Below are 20,982 nucleotides of genomic sequence, written 5' to 3'. Positions count from 1 at the left end.
ACTTCTGAAATGCTCAAAACTGAAGTAAAAGAAAAAGCAGATTGATCTTCTTCTGATTTGGTTGTCTTCGGTCTGCTTCCTGCAGAGCTGAGCGCTGAGGATGATGTTGAGGCTGATGATTTGAACACTGAATACACTGAAAGCATCGACGAAGAAGAGACCGACACCAAGGTATGAGAGCAACCTTCAGCTGTTATTGTTCATCTTGCTTATACAGATAAATCCTGCAGAATAAATATTATGCACAATGTACTGTTTCTAATCATTTGATCAGAATTATTGATTCATTTACTCCTGCGTGTGTACAGAGTTCTGAAGGTCCAGAGAAGAATCTGTCCCACGGCATGCTGCTTGAAAGTCAGGGGCTAATCAAAGTCAAGCAGCTGGTGGAGCAGAAGAGGCTGGTTGAGAGAGAGCTGGGAGAGCTGAAGGCTCAGCTGGCGAAAGCGGGATTCTCTTCAGTATCACAGATGAGGTCATTTTTTTGAGATTTTAAACTCCAAATTAGTCTGTTTTGTCTCTAGTAGTGTAACGGTTAATGCATATGATTCCAGCTGAAGACACAAATCGCCGTTGGAGTTAATCAGGAAGGGCATCTGGTGTAAACTCTGTCAAATCAAAGCCTGTGGAGCTACACATAGCGACACCTTTTGGCAAAGCTGAAATTAGCTTACTATTTTCTGACAACACTAATCTATTCTTGGCCACTAGAGGACAGTAGAGTCTATCTATATAGCTATTTATCTATTTATTTATTGTAACCTCCCTCTGTTACAGGAAAGCTCTGTTCAGCTTGCAGGTAGAGAATGAAGAAGTAAAGCGTCATCTGAATGGAGGGTTGGAGTGTGCCAGTGAACAGAGTGATGAGCAAAATGCACTGGATGGTGAAGACAAGGATGAAAATGAGTTGGATGTGACCATAGAAGAAGAAGAGGAGGAGGAAAACTCTGAACTGTGGGATGCCTGGGAAGGAGAGCTTTGCCTGTCCCAGGCCAAGAGCCAGAGCAATGATGAACAAAGGAAAAGGAGAGCCAGCAGACATCAGACGTTGCCACTGGACTCTAAATCGTCACAGGTGGGAGGATCCTAAATATACTATTATTGCACCATTCTGTAAGGTGTGGTGTAAATTAAAAACAAGAAAGTATCAATTTAAAAGCCACACTTGGTGTTTAAAATTGTTTTTGACAGTCACGATCTTTCCTCCCTGTCTGTAACCAGTACAATGACCTGGGTGGCGAGCTGTTCGCAGATTCACAACAGGCCACTGCGTCCTCTGCAGTTTGTGAGAAGGCAGTTCATCTGCAGCAGAAAAGCAAAGAGCTGCAGGAGAGGCTAATGGTTTCTGAGGCCACAGTGCAGGCTCAGGCCGAGCAGCTCAAAGACTACAGGGACTTGCTCAGTGAGTGGACACAAACTTCGCACTTTTCCTTTTAACAAATGTGGCGGTGATACTGAATTTGTGATGTCAATAATAAGATAAGACCTCAAAATGGTCCAAAAAATGCTATGAAGTTGACGAGGATAGTAGATCCAGCAGTGTCAAACATAATGAAATAAAGCTTCTTCTTCTTCTGTATCCCTGCAGCAGAGACAGCAGTGCAGCAGGACAGTAAACAGATCCAGGTAGACCTCCAGGATCTGGGCTATGAGACCTGCGGCCGCAGTGAAAATGAAGCTGAGAGAGAAGAAACCAGCAGCCCCGGTGTGTATTATTATCACCATATAAAAGACGCTGTGGTTCTTTGAGACCCTTTGTTTTGAATTTTATATCAGTAATGTCATTCAATTCTGATTAATGTTTTATTAAGAGTTGTTTCTAGTCATACAATGTCCGTAAATATCCTGAAATTGATCTCGTCAGTGTTATTTGTCGGGGTATCATAGAAACAGCAGAGGGCAGCCAAGTGCAGCCTTTGTGCCAAACAGTAGCTTTCTCTTCACGGTCCAGTGCATTCTACTCAGCACTGTTTGCATTCCCAGCTTAAAAGCTCGATGGTTAGTCAAAACTTTGACCTGAAGCCTTGGCCTGTAAAATGAGAGTTCCTGGCTGCTCTATTATACTGTGGTTTGGTTTTCATTGACCCCTTAGAGGGAAATCAAATCAATAGAAGCTACTCTGAGTGATCGCCATGAATGTTTTTGAGAGCCAGAGTTGTATTTGGATGAAAGGGTAGTCTGCTACTAGGTTTTATACACATATCTCATAATTTTAAAGTACCCCAGACTATGGGCCTTAAGATGACATTAACTGATGTTACTGATGCTTTGTTTTTTCAATCATATATTTCAGTGTCACTCACAGGAAACAGAGTCTGAATCTGATGAACGCATTGTATGTTTCCTGACAGAGTTTGATGACCTAGAAATGTGTACGTCTCTGGAATGCGGTTCCCAATGGTGGCCTGCCAGCAGCAATGACAAAACCACCACCCAGAGCTGCGGTTATGGTAACGAGGCCTCCTCTCTCCAGCACCTTGTTAAGGACCTCCGCTCACAGCTATCCCGCTCCCAGGGAGTGATCTCCGGGCTCCAGAGCCGCCTCCGTTCCCTCTCTACCTCTAGTGAATATGGTCCTTCGATACCCCACAAGGTCAACTGGTCCATCCAGACATCAGCTTCACAGAGCCAGGCAGAGGATAATGAGGGCTGGCAGTCATCTAAGGGAGGTCAACTACGTTCACCCCATCACCCAGACAAGGACCTAGAGAGGCTTGCTTCTCGTGTAGATGCACTGGAGGACCAGCTGATGAAAGGTGGAAAGAAGGCTGCGGCAGAGGATGGAGTGTCTGCCACCTTGCCAGGGTAAGAAAGACGTTGCGATGCAGTTTTTTGTTTGTTTTGCTTTTTTTCTAACTCTTTTCTTTGTTGGTGGGGTGGGATAGTAGTTTCTTTTGTTTCCAGTTCAACACAATGAGTGTTTGTGCCAACACCAAGAACATAAACCAGATCAATATAAACAGATTATTTGACAGTTCAAGAGTGGCTGCTTTTTTACCCTAAATAGTGCCAGGAAGAGTCTGCTTCTGCAGAACCTCAGACAACGCCAAGCTGTCGTAGTCCAAAAATGTAAAATTCCGGAAATTCCTGAGGCATAGAGATCAATCCTGTTGTCAGACAAAGAACCAGTGCCCATCACCAATTTCAGTCGTTTGTTGGAGAAGAATAGGAATATCTTCATTAAAAAGCTACAAGCTTGCAAATCTGACTTGGTTAAATCAAACTTTTACTATTGTTGTCAAATATAGGTAAATTTCAGTAATTCAGTCTTTTACTGATTATTTTCCTTTTGAATGCCATTAATAAAATCCTTCATCTGATAATGATGAATTGAATAAAGCGCTTTATACAGCATTCCTCTACATTTTTTAAAATTTCTATCCACAGCTATGCTCAGCCTGTCCTGTACATGTATTACATTTTAAAATGTTAATAGCTTAATGCTCATTATAGCTTTATTATAGCAAATATATTAAAATTGTATCTATTGGTAACTTTATGGTGAAATAAACCAGGAAAATAATTTTTAAAAGACACTACAAAAAATCATAATATGGACTCGCTGGGGTGGGGGGTTGAGGGGTGGGGGGGTGGGGGGGTTGATTGACAGAAATTGCCTAAAATGAGCAAAAACCCATTTAAACAGTGCTTGTCAGTATCAAGCTTTAGTAATCAAGTGTAACCACAGATGCTTTTATGTAAACTCGGCAGCCTGACAGTGAGGGGATTAACTAACACGAGGTTGGGAACATGCTGCCCCATTTGCCATTTATGAATAAACTGTGTGGCTTCAGTGAAGCTTCAGTTCCAACACTGTGACACTGACTCAGGTAAAATATATAGAGAAATCTTTCCCCCATAGGAAGTAAGTCCAAAGAAATTAGGAGCAGGTGTGAGCAACGGGCATGAGCATATCAGGATAACTTTGGGTTCTGAATGATTGAATAATTACATCTTTAATGACTTTTAAGAAGAACTGTAGATTTACAGTTGGAAAGGTCTCTTGGAGCTGTTTGTAAACAACTGCATAGTTCAAGATCTTCATTTCAAATAGTACAAGTAAAAGTTGTTTAGATGCATCACCACTTTGCAAAGATCTGGAAGAAGAACCAAACTGTCATCCTCAGGTGAGAGGAAATAACATCAACGACACTGCCTTAAAGTGAGGCGAGTTTCACCATGGAATGAGACAGCGCCAAACAATAAAAGAAGCAAAAAAGCTTTCAGGTATTATTTTACACATTGTCAGGTGTGCTACATTCTTCTTTCTTTTCATTGTGCAGAAAATTCGACACGCTGATCCAGGCTCAGGCCAAAGAACTGTCTCACCTCCGCCAGCGGCTACGAGAGGGTCAGGGTGTGTGCAGCATCCTCACCCAGCACCTGGGAGACACAACCAAGGCGTTTGAGGAGCTGCTGAGAGCCAACGACATCGACTACTACATGGGCCAGAGCTTCAGGGATCAGTTAGCTCAGAGCAGTGCTCTGGCACAGAGAGTTAATGCCAAATTTGGTGGAAGTGAGTCTGTTTTTGTTGTTTCATTGTACAGCCTTAAAATCAGACCAGATGCGAAGTCTCAGAAAGTACAAACGACACCATGGATTTCTCATGAGCAGGGAGTGCAGATAACAGTTAATGATATTGATGCTCTTTCTTTGTTTTCAAACAGGAGATTGTTCCGAAAACCCAGATAAGACAGAGCTACTTGCCATCCGGTCAGTCCTCATTACAGCTTTGTGTGTGTGTGTGTGTGTGTGTGTGTGTGTGTGTGTGTGTGTGTGCGCGCGTGTGTGTGTGTGTGTGTGCGCGTGTGTGTGCGTGTGTGTTTGTGTGTGTGCGTGTGTGTGTGTGCGTGTGTGTGTGTGTGTAAAAATTAATTATATTCCATTATTCCACTTCACAATTATTGTGATCCAAAAATGTTAAGCTACACAAAGATGTTTCACATAATAATTGTTTTTTTTGGGGGGGGCTATAATGTTTTTGGTCAATCGCAAACATTATACTGAATACTGAATGTGAAAAATGGCGTAATTCACCATATTGTCATTCTGCATTTTTCAGCTTTCGCATTTTCAAATACCACATTGATGCACCTTCAGGGTGATACTTAATCTCTAATGCTGTATTGTGTTGTTATACTACACAATACAACATTAGAGATTAAAGCCTATCAATACACAAGATATATTTACATTACATAACAATGAAATAACTATAGAAATCGCAGCTTGTTCCATTAACATTACAGGAGAATGTAGGACAATACTAAAATATGAAATCTAAAATAACTACATATTTTCCTGTTTAAGCAGACAAGCTTAATTATAAGAAGTTGCATTCCTTTCTGACATGAAATGAAATATAAATCCATGCCATCACAGTTAGTAGCTGTTCTGTGTATTAAAATAGAGTTATACATTTATAATGCTTAATGGTGAGTTTTTAAACTAAAGTTCCTTGTATTTAAGACCAGTCTAAGCTGTTATAAGAACTAATTGAAAGCTACATATTTCTGAGTTGGGAAGGGTCAGCAAAACCATGTATTTCTGTGTTTACTGGGGAAAAAAACTAAGATTTTAAAAGCTGAACATTCCACTTCCTCTCGGCAGCCTTGTTCATTTTCTTGTCCTTTTTTTTTCTTACAATCTATGTCAAGTCTGACTTCCTGCTGCAATTCAGTTCAATTCAGTTTTATTTATACAACACCAAATCACAACAGTCGACTGAAGGCACTTAATATTGTAAGGCAGACCCTACAATAATAAAACAGTGAAAACCCCAGCAATCATATGAACCCTTATGAGCAAACACTTTGGCAACAGTGGGAAGGAAAAACTCCCTTTTAGCCTCCAGCAGAACCAGGCTCAGGGAGGGGCGGGGCCATCTGTCACTACTGGTTGGGGTGAGAGAAGGAAGACAGGATAGAAGACATGCTGTGGAAGAGAGACAGAGATTAATAACAAGTATGATTCAGTGCAGAGAGGTCTATTAACACATAGTGAGTGAGAAAGGTGACTGAAGAAGAAACACTCAATGCATCATGGGAATCCCCCAGCAGCCTACACCTATTGCAGCATAACTAAGGGAGGATTCAGGGTCACCTGGTCCAGCCCTAACTATATGCTTTAGCAAAAAGGAAAGTTTTAAGCCTAATCTTAAACATAGAGATAGTGTCTGTCTCCTGAATCCAAACTGGAAGCTGGTTCCACAGAAGAGGGGCCTGAAAACTGAAGGCTCTGCCTCCCATTCTACTTTTAAATACTCTAGGAACAACAAGTAGTTCTGCAGTGCGAGAGCGAAGTGCTCTAATAGGGTGATATGGTACTACAAGGTCATTAAGATAAGATGGGGCCTGATTATTTAAGACCTTATATGTGAGGAGCAGGATTTTGAATTTAATTCTGGATTTAACAGGGAGCCAATGAAGGGAAGCCAATGCAGGAGAAATATGCCCTCTCTTTCTAGTCCCTGTCAGGACTCTTGCTGCAGCATTTTGGATCAACTGAAGGCTTTTCAGCGAGTTTTTAGGACATCCTGATAATAATGAATTACAGTCGTCCAGCCTGGAAGTAATAAATGCATGAACTAGTTTTTCAGCGTCACTCTGAGACAGGATATTTCTAATTTTAGAGATGTTGCACAAATGGAAGAAAGCAGTCTTACATATTTGTTTAATATGTGCACTGAAGGACATTTCCTGGTCAGAAATTACCCCAATATTCCTCACAGTGTTACTGGAGGCCAAGGTAATGCCATCCAGAATCTGGTTACTGGCCTTAATTTGACACAGTGCTGCTGATCAAATGTCCAGCTTTTAAAATCTTAGTTTCTCTTTAATAATCCTCAAGCGCAAGTACAAATCATTAATATTTCTTCAGCAGAAAGCTGTTTAGTTTAAAGAATTTGTAACACACAGGCACCTGATTAGTGTGTTCAATGCCATTTAATGTATCATCACAGCTTTATGATGAAAGAACACAGTTTTACAAGGCTCCATTAAGCAAAAGCTATAAGCACAGATTTTGGCGGCTCATTTCTTTTGCTTGAGCAATGAATGTCCTGGATGTTCAATCACTTGTAACACAACATTGAATTTTGTTTCATAACACAGCTCTTCGATTTTCATGCATGAGTGAGAAGAAAAGAATCACATGGCTGCCCGAGAGGTCAAAAGCACAGACTGTAAATCTGTCACAAAAATACTTAATGCTCATTAAAAAGTACGAACAGTTACATGAATTTCAGTCAATTACCGTAAACACACTAAAACGCTGGCTTGGTCTTTAGAGCTCCACCACTGCTGTTGGATAAAAGTGAGCGCTGGGTCAAATCTCGAAAAACAAACAGTGCTATATGAATAATTAGAGCTCGTCCTCAGAGAGACGTAAACAGGGGGAGGCCTGCAGTAATCTGCCAGCGTGTTATTCCAGCACAGATGGTTGACCAGATGTGAAGGAGAATCAGCGAGTGTGTTTTCTGTGGCAGAAATTTAGCCTTCCCTCTGGTTACGAGTGTACATACAGTGTGTATGGGGTTGCACTGAACTGTTGAACGGTGTGGTCAGTTATGTGTGTCAGCTTGTAAATGCATGAATAATCAGACAGATTTCTTTATATCAAGAAAAACAGGTGAGATGTGTGAAAATTGTGTTGTTTACCACTGATTTTGTTTCTTTGAAAGTAGCACAATGCCTCAGGGATCCAGAACCCTCGTCATAGAATGTGCAATAAACACAGAATAAATTACAGTATCTATTTTAGCTACTAAAGTACGATTATGTTTAAACACGCAAAGTTTCAGGCATTTTTGCTAAAATGCAATCTAAAAAAAACCACTAATTGCCTGATGACTATTCAGTATTTTAAATGGATCTGTATGTGCAAATACTGACCTACACTGTTTTTAACAGAACAACACAGAAAAACACAAACCAATTATATTTACCATCCCTGAACCAACATGACAATCCTGTACAAGTTGGTTGCCTTTAAAAACATTGTCCATGTTAGCTGGAAGGGAGCGTTATGTTGTGTTTATTTAAAACCACTTTCACTCAAAATACAGCACTTTTTTTTTTTACAGTGTTAAACTCATATTAGAAAGTGAATTTCCTGCCAGGCTGTCAGGTTCCACCAATTTATAGGCGTTGACACTAGTACATATTTTGCATGGTCTTATGCACATGGCTGCTGTAAGTTGTTAAAGTGTAATCACAGGTAATAAGAACTTACACTTGGGGTTGTTTTTCTGACAACAGTATCTACATAACATGGACAGCAGGCCAAATGTACAGTACATGACATGAGTGACTGCACTGATAGCGTAATACTGCTTAGGCTTTTTGCTGCATTTGGCTCAGGGCATGCCCTCTAATCAGGTTAAGTTATTAAGACCTCAAATGGGGACAGAAATAGGTCAAGAGGAGCTAAACACACAGACACACACGTGCGCATGCGCGTACACACACACACACAGAGGGAGTGAGCGAGAAAGAGAGAAAACGTGAGCGATGAAGCCCGTCAGAGAGAGCGTCACTTTGCTTCAGTGTATCAGGAGCAGCGCGTGGCACTATGCATCCAGCAGAGCACCGATTTCTGTTATGTAAGATTTACTCACCAGAAACCTGGATTTTTTTGTGTTCATGGACAGAAGGCTGGGCATAAGGGATGTTTCTTTCAACCTGAAGCTTTTTAAGTGGAGGATACTTGTTATATTCTGAAACCTTGAAAAGAAAACCATTTTCATTTTGTGATTGCATTTTTGCAGCTAAGATGATGCTTACATGTTTTTATGGATAGACTGGTGTGGCTAGAAAACATATCAGCAAGCAGAAGAAAGAAGGAGCAATGCTTTGTGGGTGATCTTTCATTCAGCTGTTTTTTTTTCTGATGGTTGCTGGAGCATGAACATATAAGCCCTCAGGATCTGGACTTTGATTTAGATGCATAGCTCTGTTTCCTTCTTACTCTTTCGTCACTACATCTCTGCCTCAGGCCTGCTGCTGCTGCAGCTGTGCGTTTGCTGGTGGAGTGAAAGACTGTGTCAAGAGCAGCAACAAGAGGCTTTCTTTTCAGGGAATTATTCAAGCGGTCGTGAACCTAGGAGCAACAGCATCAGAAAAGGAAAAGTGTACAGGAGAGCAGAATTTCCTCAGGGAGTGGAGTAATTTATTTGTTTCCACTTTTAAACCTTTACATTTCTGCTGATCTTCTTATCTTCTTCTTTTTCAATTACCCCTGATTTCAATTTGTTGATCACACCCACAACCCTCTCTGGGAAGCCCAAACCTAATGAGGATTTTCTATGCTTTTCACCTTATCACCCGCGCACTCTGTCGTCTCTCCTGCTGTGTTATGCCCTACCTGTCTAATATACCTTCTGTCACACACATTTTGGGAATCTCTGCATCTATGCCAGTGAACCATTCTCCGTTACCTCTGGAGACCCAGCAGAGAAGAACAAACTGCAGCAGAGTTCAATAGAAACGGTGCAGACAGAGGAGGCATGGTCGCTCACCCAGGTGGAGGGTGTTAGGAGCGGAGGGTGACTGAGGGTGGGTGATGGCTCCTCTGTGGAAAGTCATGCTGTCTAAAAGCAGCCCACTGTACAGAGACTCTCTGTTCTCTTTCTCCCTGTGGGAGTGGAAAGCTCAGGAGAGAGAGCTGTTGCTGCTGAAGAAACACACCGACAGGGAGAGGAGAGCAATGCTCACACAGCTCGACAAGTAAGACAGCACAAAAAAAGGAACATGTTATCAATTTGAAACAGTATAACAAGCTTCTGTTATTTCAGTTACAGTCATGTTTATGCATTAACTATATGAGCAAAGCATCTAGTTTGTTTAGAGTTAATGTTTGAAGTGAGGGAAACTGGCAGACTAGTGCTATCATAAGAGGTCAATTTGTTGTTCTGGGTGTTCGCCTTCATCCTCTGATGAATGTGCCCTTCACACTCACCAAATCTAATCCCAGATGATTGTTGTTGATGGTTGTTGACCAGCGTGTTAGAGTTCTTCCATTCTTTCATTAGAGTTCAGCAGGCTTGGACAATCAGTGCTAAGATGGACCGAGGCTGTTCTAGCAGCTCTAGTCTTCCAGCACCTTACTAATCCACTTGGTTGGCTATTTCTTGAATTCGTCTGTAGTTTACCAAAGACAAAAAGGAACTTCAAAAAGGGTAACTTGTGGTTTTTGTAAAGTAATATTCATAATCCACACTGCTCAAAAAAAGTAAAAGAATAATTTTCAATCAGAGTATAGCATCAAGTCAGTAAAACGTCTTGGATATTGTTTTGGTCAGTTATGTAGGAGAAGGTGTTGTTATTCAGTTTCAGTTGTTTTGGTGTTAATTAAATTAATAACATCTGTGTAGGACTCTGGCATTTTTTCCCTCCTTATCCATCTTCTTTCACTAGTTTCACATTTGGATAGAGTCACGGGGGTGGCCTGACGTCCACTAGTGAGCTCTGAGCACCATGGAGCCCGGTTTCCATTTCCATAGAATACAGAATTGGCAAGTCCACCACTAGGACCCTGTGTTTTTCAAATATGAGAGCATGTTCACCCTGAGCACATGTGAGAGATATTGGTGGTAGGTCAGTGATGGTCTGGAAAGACACATCATTGGAGGGACACGCAGACCTCCACAGGCTGGACATCAGCACCCTGACTGCCATTAGGTATCAGCCCTGCAGGTGTTATTTTTCTGGTACAGGCATAGATGTGTAGTGCTGTGAAAAAATATTTGCCCCCTTTACAAAGGGCAGCTTTTAAATGATTCATCCTTAGCAGGGTTGCTGGGAGCTGGAGCCTATCCCAGCTAACATGAGGCAGGGTACACCCTGGACAGATCATGGTCTGTTGCAAGGCATTCAAAGCTATTTGCAATTTAGAACGACCAGCTAATCTAACCCCATTAATTGCATGTCTTTGGACTGTGGGGGGAAGCCAAAATACCTGGAGAGTACCTACAGAAATACAAAGAACATATAAACTCCACACAGAAAGGCAGAGTTGAACTCAGGAACTTCTTTCTGTGAGGCAATTGCTAATCGCTGTGCCACCATGCTGCCCAGTTGATGATTTCATTTATTAAATGGAAAAAGCTATGCAAACCTAAATGGAACCATGTGGGAAAGTAGCTGCACCCTGGAGCCCTCCTAAACCTTCCATCCATTCATCCATCCATCCTTTTAACCAACCTCCATCCATCACCATTACACCACAGTGTTTTCCTAATGGTGTGGCATTCTTTTTATGAAATGCTGTGTTTGTCATGATTACATTAATACCAAACCCAATGAACAGTGTCAGACGAAGGGCAAACGTTTGCTTATATAGTTCAGGATCAGCGAGGGTGTGTGAGCTGGAGTTTCATTCAACATCAGCGGTGAGAAAGGGTCTGTGAACAGGTAGACGTAGCATTAGCTGATGTTGACAGATTGGGTTCCAGAAATGAGGAGTCGAGCGCAGTGGAGGGTGGAGAGTTTCACGGGAGTGAGTCGGAAGGAGGCGAGCAGAAGGAGTGAAGCCATCTGTGAGCAGGAAGGTCCTTGTGGCTGAACAGGTAAATCGTTCTGACAACTGACCATGAGGTGCAGTTAGAGATGGGACTTGATACCAATTCAGCAATTACAATTCCATCATTGATATCATTTATCCATTCGATTCCTTATCGATTCAATTATTGGTTCTCATTGGTTCCACTTTGAGAGTCACCACCAAGTAGCGAAGCAGCATATCAAAGACATTACATTTGTGCAAATTAATTGCATGCTGTGTGGTTAAATGCTTGTGCATGAGGTATTTCCCCTCTTTTTTGAGATCGTACTGCTGCTTAAGTAAAGGCAAAGCGTCTGACAGTATGCAGTCTTGATGGATAATGGGTTGCAGGCAGAGCCCAAGAGAGTAGCTCAGCCCAAAGGTGATGGTTACTAGTGTTGTATCCAAAGTCCAGCTTGTCGATAGAATCTCTTTTCTGTAAGTCTTGAGGCTCATCAAGATGCAAATATGAGATGAGCCTTTGTGTTCTTTTTGGTCAGCAGTTGTTTTCCTTGGAACGCTCGCATGAATGCCATTTTTGCAGAGCCTCTGTTGAATTGTGAATCTGACCTTCCTCCATTCCTGAGCCAGGTCAGCCCTGCAGTTCTTTAGATATTGTTCTGGGTTATTTTGTGACTTCCTGGATGTTCCATCAATGCATTTTATGGGAAGCTCACCATTGTTCCAACTTTATCCATTTGTGGAGCACCATGGGTCTGAGTTCCAAAGCCGTAGAAATGACTTCCTAACCCTCACAAGACTGATAGATGTCAATGACTTTGTTACTTCACTTTGTCACAAAGGTTCTGTTGAAATTATTTCTTCATTCACTGGGTGTAGCAGTAATCAGGCCTGAGTGTGGCTAGTGAAATTGAACATAGCTTTCCAAAAAATGTGTGTGTGACTTGTTTAATGTCAGTCTAGATTCTTACACATTTGATCTGATGCAGTGTCATGTATGTGTTAGTCACTAAGAGGCTTCCCCAAAGCAACACGATGCAGTCAGCAAAGCCTTTTGTGAGAAGAGCAGGCAGGTGACTCACACACCTGGTACAGCACTACTTAATAATACTTATCCTTTAAGTCACATGGACACAACTCATGCAGCTACTACTCTCAGATTCCTCAGCACACAGAAATCAGGGTTCAGTACTTTTAAACATTTTGCCTTTCATTTTAAATTGTGCATGTGTTTCTCTTTGTGTGTCTGGGTGGGGGGGCTATAAATCCTTTTATGGTTTTATGATGATTTAATAGAGTGTTATCTGCACATTATTTGTGGCCTAATAATTTGGGAGAATTACATTTTAGCTATATCTGACACGATAAATGTATTGTGCATTGACCATGGTAAATAAAATGTGTGTGTGTGTGTGTGTTTGTGTGCATGCGCGCACGTGCCTACAGCCTCAGTAAAGAGCTGCAGCAGAAGGACAAGGTCATTGAGTCTCTCCGTGCCAGACTAAACCAGCATCAGCAGCACCATCATCCTCATCGTTCTGACACACCCTGCAGCGGTCATGCCCTCTCTGATACCACCGACCAATCAGATCGCATCTCTTATGTGTCCGATGAGCATGGATCCACAATTGAGGACCTGGAGTTGAGCTCTGATGTTGATGCTGCAAGTGAGCTTGGTCAGGATGAATCACGGATTTCTGCCAAAGTGAGCACAGGTACGAGTGTTTTTCTTTGTGTTTTTTTTAACCAACACAGTCCAGAGGGAATTCCAATTATGAATATTTGTGTAATTCCATGCAAATGTTACTCATGTGTGAGGAAATTGCAATTGATGACCTGTTTCCAGCAGAGCATTAACCATCATTTTAATGCTCTTCAGAACAAAAGGAGCAAGTCCCGCACTGCAGTTTTGCCATTTGACCTTTGCAGTATCAACTCTTTATCATAAAATGCATAGAATCAGTGTTTTGCAGTGTATGACTTTTCTTTCCAGATTGTCACCATGGAACAGTGTCACGCCATCCATCTATCCCTCCATCTATCACCTCATCTCACAGAACCCAGTCCTGTCATAGCTGCTCCAGCATGCAATCCACCAGCTCCCAACACACAGGCATGCAGAGTCAGACAGGTAGGAAGGACCCCAGAAAATGTCCTTCAGCTCATGTAGATAGGAACTGCTACTTGCTGTATCTTTCTTTATTCTTTGCTTTTTTGTGTCTGTCTATCATATTTACCTTCCCCTTTTCTCCCAGCTCCTGTCTCAGTTTTCAGCCCTACTTCCTTTCACACTTCCCCCACTTCCTCCACCCAGAAGACACGCTTGCCCTTCCATCCTCGCCCTTCCAACCTGCGAACCCGTTGCCAAAGCAGTGGGGGTATGGGTTTCTCCCTGACTGAGGTGCACCAGGAGCTGCAGATGTTACAAAGGCAGCTGGCAGACAAAGGCAGTGCGTCATGTCTTTGCATGCTTTTGTGTTTGACCCAATTTAAACTTAACAAATTCAATGGAGTGTGCAACCAAGAACTGATTCCTTCCAGAAACAATCCTTTGAATTTCTTTTCAAAATTAAGCAGCTGCTGGTGAAATAAAATGGATTTAGTCTGCCTAAGAGTAACGATTACTCAATAATTGTTGAATGCTTCAGAAGTCTGAATCATTAGAAATGATTTAGACTTCTACGGGGGATCTTTTTGGACCCTATGACATAACCTACATAAGATGGCGATGTCATTGGCCGCATTTATGCTTGTGCTGGTGCATTATATGGTAATTAGTGCCCCATAAAATACTGGGGCATGATGCAAATGAATTACTTTGTATTGTTTACTTTCTAAAAGATATGTGGGGGATTTGTTAGATCAGCTAAAGGCTGATTTTATGATCTGATTTGGTTGCAGATCCTGAATTTCTGACATTTTGTGTGTCTTAATAAAGAGCATCACATAATTAGAGCACATAACTTTGATAGCAACAGCCATCTACATTACATTTAGTTGTACTCTACTAATTTCTTGAGCATCTGTTGCCTCTGAATTGTACACTATAATAAAAGTTATAAGATGGCTTCTTGTAGTTAAGCAGAGAGGGAGCTGACCAGCTTTAATAATTCATTTCTCCCCAACTGCCTTTGTCTTTCTTCTCACTGTCCTGTCATCCCATTGCCTTTATCTTTAACACACTGTACTTTCTTACTCATTAAGCAACTGTTCTGCGCTTGATGTTTAATGAAGCCAGAGCCTCCAGCTGGAGAGGGATTTGCTGTGATCTTAAAACACCGATGGGCATTAGAGCTTTCAGAAAGCCCCAACCAGACAAATTTCATTTGGCTGATTAACAAACTTGCTCCCGATGTCAGGAGAAATCCCTTCATCTTGCTCTTGGTCTCTCTAAGACACACACACAAAGCAGACCATGTATTTACGCAATATATAAGCTATCCGCTTTTCCTTTAGTTGTTTCCTTAAATCTTCTCATCCTCTGCAGGGTTTTCTACTCCTCAAGCCAAACCGCTTCAGGGTTTCCCATTTGTCTACCAGCAGCCGGACTCCTTTGACTTACTGCCTCTCTCCTACCAAGGATTCCAACCTTCTCCTTTCAGCAGTGCTGCTAGCAACAGTAGTCTGGATGCCAGCTTGACAATGAAAGCTGGGGCTAGCCTCCTGGAGAGCAGTGCATTGTGGGATGTGAGCTATGGAAATCGAGCAGTGAGAACTGGAGCTGACCTGTCATCAGGATCCTCGGGGTACCAGTCAGGCAACAGTCACACAGGTAAAGCTTTAATGTGCCCGATGATTTCTCTGATTTCTGGGTGTTTATGTTAAAAATGTTTAGAAAATTGTTCAATGTTTTGTATGTACAAGTTCCCTACTGACGCTAGTGCCTGGGTATGCTTATGTAATATCAGTTTTTAGCAAACTTGTGTAGTAAATTAGTCTAAACTGTATTTCCTCAGCTGAGGCATTAAAAGCACATTTTTATTCTTATTTTCTTATAGCCTTAAAAGAAATACCAAAAAAACCCCAAGAATTGCATAACACTGAGCTGAAATTAGTTTGGAATATTTGTTTGTAAAATGGTCAAAGACGAGATGTTATAGGTTTGTAATAAGTTTTAAAAACTCCAGAATTTTCAGATGAATATAATAAAAGCTCGGCTTCTGAATTATTCTTTCATTGTGCTGTATTACGAACAAAGCATTCAATACATCAGGCTGTGAATGCACCTTCAGGCAACTTTTGTTGTAGTGCTATAAATAAAATCAAATTGATCTGAAACATATTAAATGTTTTGTGAGCACTGTGTTGCAAATGATCTCAAATTTTAAATCATGTATAAGAAGTTTTGTTTTATTGAACATGGATTAAATATGCAATGACATTTGAAAGGGTTTAGTTAAACACACATCCAGACATGTTTGGAATTAAAATACTCAAAAATAGCCAGTGCATGAAAAACAAAACAAAAAACAAAAATATGGTTATTGTCTCCTGTTAAGCCAGCTGTGAGTGATCAGTCGCTGTTTTTGACAGTGATCTTTTTCTTGCCTTATTAGTTTATTAGGTGAGCGTGATTGGTGATTTCACAACAGACACTCACTCTTCGCTTGTCTGCTACAGGTTCAGACCTGATGAAGGAGCACTTGAGGGAAATCAGGAGTCTGAGGCAGAGACTGGAGGACTCCATCCACACCAACGACCGTCTCCGACAACAGCTGGAGGAGAAACTGGCCCGAACCACCACTGAGAAAGGTAACAGAGACAAACGAACACACTGTTCGTGTTATCTGCAGGGCTCAAAGTTTTGAAAAGCATTGAATTTAGTCCTGACAAAATATGTTATCGAAATTTTATTGCTTTAAATTGAATTTACAAAGATGTTTTTTTTCTGTCATTATTTATTTATTATTTATTATTTTTCACTCCTCTGTCTCTATCTCCTCCAAAGGTGCTCCTACCAATATTTACATCCAGGGACTGGAATCAGTCAACCAGCTTGCCAGTGAGATTAGACTTCTAAAAGAGGAAAATGTTAGTCTACAAAATCAGCTGAAGCAGGTTACCAAAGGTACAGTATGTTTACTACCATGTCATAAGCTCAAGAGTCATTATTTATATTCAGAATGTAAATGTGAGTCTTAAATGTCCCTGCCTGAAATCAGACAAAAAAGTTCAAAATCAAAATATCCACTCTGCTCTGTTGTTATGTATCATGCAGAGAGCACTAAGGAGGCAGAGCAGCTGAGGGAGGTGGCGCTCCAGGAGCGTTCCAGGGTGAAGGAGGTGGAGCTAGAGGCTGAGAAGTGGGCAGAGCAAACCAGGAAGCTCCAAACTGAGGCTGAAGCTCAGAGTCAGGAGATGTTACACCTGAAACAAGACAGACTGAGGAACCAGGAAACCATCAACAGGTAGTCTGTTTGTTTCTCTCATTGGAATACTTGGAGTCTAACACTTTTTAGACATTTTAGTGGGACGATTTTGAAGGAAACACATATCTTAAAGAAATCATAGGTAATAAATAACATGATTTCATGCATTTTATGAAATACCTCAGGCTCCAGCATGAGTTGACTGTTCTCCGGCAGCAGCTTTGTGAGAGCCGCAGTTTGGTCCATTCTCTTCAGTGTGAGCTGCAGGTGTATCGCAAAAAGGGGAGAGTCACCACAAATGCGCCCACTGGTAAGAATCAACACACAGTCGCCTGAAGAAAAGCATCCATCCATCCATCCATCCATCCATCCATTTGTCTTTACTGAATTCAGAGACATTGTGGTCCTGGAGTAGCAGTCGAGACGCAAGATACACCATGGACATGTGGCCAATTTATCGCAGGGCAGGAAAATGAGTAATGCAAAATTTCTCTAAGTATTCTAGAAGTAATATTTTTAATTCTAAACATGGTGCACACACAAAACTGTGCTTAAACAGTGCATAGAAACACGCACGTATCGAGAATTCATCAGTATTTTCCTACATGAATTTTTTTAAATACTTTATAAACAAATTTAAAACTTCCCCAGACCACATGTATACCAGTCTGTCTTATGTTTTAAACTTATTTTGGCAATTAGTTTGTTTTCCAGAACAATGTAAAAAAAAAATCATAGAGTTAAATAACAATAAAGAATTTAAATGTAACGTACAACATAAACGATTGAGCTTTAGCTAATATACCTAACACTAAATGCTTAGCATAATAAAGCTGCATTTACTAAAAAGACTTGCATATTGGCTGGATGTCATCAATGGCATTCATTTCTTACCAGTTTGCTACTTCCCAGTGGGCTGGAGGCTCTTCATCTCCTCCACCTGCTTCCTTCTTATGCTATCTTATTTTTCTTCACATCATCTCTGATGTCAAACCTTTTCACTTTATATCACAGAATATTTTGTCATACAGCATTCAAAAATAAAAGTAGAAAAACATTGCACATGTTTCATTAATCAGACCAAAAATTCTGCATGCACACTTATTTTGTTTGGATAATTTTGCCTATATTAGTGAATGAACCCCACTGGCATCAATCACTATTTTCTAGGTGGGTATTTTTTCTATGAGCTGCCATTCGTAAAAGACGGCTGCTGGAATTATGTTTCTGTTTAGGAATGCAGTAATATGAAAACTGGTCCATGTGTGTGTTTTGTGAACTTAAAAATGTATTCCTTGTTAAAATCATCTAATGTGTCACTTTTCTAAAGTTACAATGAGGACCTGCTTCTTTTCTCAATCCCACGCTCCCACACAGATTGTCTACTTTCTTTGTTAATCACCAGTATTTGTGTGTTCTCTAACAGGTCAAGGCAGTGACAGCACAACAGTCTTTGATCCCAAAGACCTGCACATTCAGCTGGAGCAGCAGCTGAGCAGAGAAGCTGACACGCAGCCTCAAGCCAGGAGGCAGCTCTTCAGCGGTCAGTATATCTGAAACACATAGACTGTTTCTGAAAATCCTGACAAATATGGCAGATCATAGCATTACAATTACAAAAATGTTTTAACAAGGAAACTTTAAATCAGTACTGATGGGAATCTGTCTCCACAGATAGCGTTCCCTCTCCACCTGTGAGAGACACTGGACTTTTCAGTCCTTCCTCTCCTTTGCATGCTATGCAGAAACACACAGAAGAAACTGGAGCAACTGATCAGGGTGAGAGATTTCAAGCAGCACTTGCACTGTGACTATGCAATCCTACCCATAATAGTCATAACTTTAAGCATGAAAACATTATTCTGCGAGCTTTGTTCAGGTATCCCTCAGTGTGAATAATTTTACATGAAACCAGAAACTATTAGCAGTTGGCTATGGGGAACAATATCTCTGAGCAAAAAAGGAAATAACAGTAACCGTGTATGTTTGAGTCCACATGCACAATTCTTTCAAATAATAACTCCTTGCTTCATGTCACTGATAATGTGTGGTTATTGCACATCCTCCTGGCTTGAGCCTGGCTTAAGTTTGAACCTGTAACTTTAGGCATTTAAAGGTTCTTTTTTATGTGGGATTTCTGTACTCTTAAATCAAATAAGTGAATCCATAGAGAGAAGACTGCACTGGACACAGTTCTTTCGTTTTCCTTTCCAGCAGGCTCAACCCTGCATGGACATCGCACAGATGGCTGTTTTTATAACTGTCATGGCCACCATGCAGTGGGCCACATTGATGACTTCAAAGTTCTGCAGCAGCACATCCTCCAGGGAAGTGCGCTCCTCCTTAAGATGGAGACTGCTCTTTATTCTCTGAGCACCTCACAGGAGTTCTCCTTTCATCAGGTAAGAGCTCAAATCTCTTTTTATTCAATATAACTTGAGATTCATTTACTAAATTATGGTCCTCATAAAAGTCCAGAGCTGATAAGATAAAAATTATTAGTGCCTTGTAATGGGGGGTGGTCTCTGGAATGTGCTGTCAGGTCTGTAAATAACTTTTTCTCATAACAGAAGCGACGCGAACAAGTGCCGCAGCCCTGGCGAAAACCTCTCATACATAAATAGAAATAAATATATTCATAATTAATGCACATTATATTGACTTCATGCATTTTGTGTTCCAGCTTTCAGACTGGGGTTCTGTTCAGAAGCTGCTGCTGGACACTAAAACTCTGCGGCAGATACTGGATGAGGCTGAGTCTCTGCTTCGCGTGTTCTGGAGAGCAGCTCTGCCCAAATCTGAGGAAGTCCAACAGGTCAGAAAAGTATTTCCTGGTGTCACAGAGAAAATCTGATTTGGGATTGTAAAAACGAGAGACCAAAATCACTGTATTACTATTTTTTTTCTCGCCACGCATGATTTCTTTTCTCAGCATTAATACATAAATAGAGAAGTGGAAAAAATATTTCTTGATAAAAGTATTTACTAAAATTGACTAAAATGTTCAGTTTAATGCAAGACAATGTGTTACAACAGGACCAGTGTAACACTGGATGAGGGCATTTGTATCACTGAAAAAACTCAATTAAAAGCAGACTTTGACATATTACATTGCTGCTATAATATGTAATCAATTAGTGTTTTAAACCTATATAAAAAAATATATATATCTAATTTGCCACTTTTAGATCCAACTCCCATTAAATGTGAAGTTTATATAACAGAAACATTCAGCTCAAAATCATTTTTTTAAACGTCTGTCAGGGTTAAATGATCCTGCTCCTTTTCCTCAGGCTCTCAGAAAGAATCACACCACCCTACACAGAGTAAGTTTCACTACGTAAGCTTGTTGCTGATAGAAAAACATGAGGGTGATACAGTTGGCCCCTGTGAGGTGAACCCTGTTAGGTGCCTTTGCACATACTTTACTTAGAAGTAAAAGATTTATTAACTTTTCCCCAAAGATTAAAGGAGCTGGATATGAGTAAATAAACAGATTTTATGCAAAAATGTATCATTTACTGCAACTGCTGCACCTGCCTTTGTTATTTCAGGTTGTACTCGCATGTTCTGCACGTCAGTGTATGCATCTCCAAGAGCTTAGAGAGCCATCTACCTGTCTTTTGCTATTTAGGATCGGTCTCTGAGGGAGGAGGTCCTTTCTCTCCGTCTGAAGCTCTCAGAGCAAGAACAGGCTCTAAAGGACACAATGGAGAGAGTCAAGAGCTCCAGCGGCACCAAAGATAGCATGGAGCACTTTATAGTCAGCCAATGTGAGTACACATTTCCAAAAAACTCTAATAGCACATGTAAAACCATGTGTTAAGTGTAGAGAGGCTCTCGTCTCTTTTTATTGGCTACACTTGGTATGAACAGATTGTGGGCTTGTTCTATTGCTATTCTGTGGTCACAGCTAGAGTTGCATGCCAAAGCTGGCAATAAAAGGGGTATGGGAAACGATAAATTGTCTGGTACTTTCTCATTTCTAATAAAGCACTCAAGGTGCTTTTCACTACAAGCCTCGTTCACCCAGTCACACACACATTCATACAAGTTATTGTCAAAATTTTCTTTTTTAACAGAGAAAGGGATTTTCAGCACTGTGGCA

General features: G+C 40.9%; 1 protein-coding gene across 7 annotated transcripts in view; it reads left to right on the top strand.

The window, feature by feature from the left end:
* Window positions 1-20,982, top strand: part of pde4dip (phosphodiesterase 4D interacting protein) — an 88,067-nt gene that overhangs the window by 62,405 nt on the left and 4,680 nt on the right. For 5 of the 7 annotated variants that reach the window (XM_085437310.1, XM_085437309.1, XM_085437307.1 and 2 more), the window contains 21 exons: window positions 86-171; window positions 309-475; window positions 778-1,075; window positions 1,222-1,402; window positions 1,589-1,705; window positions 2,352-2,805; window positions 4,284-4,519; window positions 4,671-4,716; window positions 12,952-13,220; window positions 13,499-13,636; window positions 13,761-13,955; window positions 14,993-15,277; window positions 16,126-16,257; window positions 16,454-16,573; window positions 16,724-16,913; window positions 17,060-17,184; window positions 18,301-18,417; window positions 18,549-18,653; window positions 19,089-19,276; window positions 19,558-19,689; window positions 20,509-20,647. In XM_085437310.1, the coding sequence (XP_085293436.1) occupies window positions 86-171; window positions 309-475; window positions 778-1,075; window positions 1,222-1,402; window positions 1,589-1,705; window positions 2,352-2,805; window positions 4,284-4,519; window positions 4,671-4,716; window positions 12,952-13,220; window positions 13,499-13,636; window positions 13,761-13,955; window positions 14,993-15,277; window positions 16,126-16,257; window positions 16,454-16,573; window positions 16,724-16,913; window positions 17,060-17,184; window positions 18,301-18,417; window positions 18,549-18,653; window positions 19,089-19,276; window positions 19,558-19,689; window positions 20,509-20,647 (3,720 nt within the window). The remainder of the gene's footprint in view (window positions 1-85; window positions 172-308; window positions 476-777; window positions 1,076-1,221; window positions 1,403-1,588; window positions 1,706-2,351; window positions 2,806-4,283; window positions 4,520-4,670; window positions 4,717-12,951; window positions 13,221-13,498; window positions 13,637-13,760; window positions 13,956-14,992; window positions 15,278-16,125; window positions 16,258-16,453; window positions 16,574-16,723; window positions 16,914-17,059; window positions 17,185-18,300; window positions 18,418-18,548; window positions 18,654-19,088; window positions 19,277-19,557; window positions 19,690-20,508; window positions 20,648-20,982) is intronic. The other 2 variants (XM_085437311.1, XM_085437306.1) reach the window with 1 other exon arrangement.

The sequence above is a fragment of the Copadichromis virginalis genome, linkage group LG17 (assembly GCF_057382275.1).
Source record: "Copadichromis virginalis isolate Kocher_CV1m ecotype Utaka linkage group LG17, C_Virginalis_male_GT1.1, whole genome shotgun sequence".
Lineage (NCBI taxonomy): Eukaryota > Metazoa > Chordata > Actinopteri > Cichliformes > Cichlidae > Copadichromis > Copadichromis virginalis.
The sequence above is the reverse complement of the archived record's forward strand: the minus strand, read 5'-3'. Positions and strand labels throughout refer to the sequence as shown.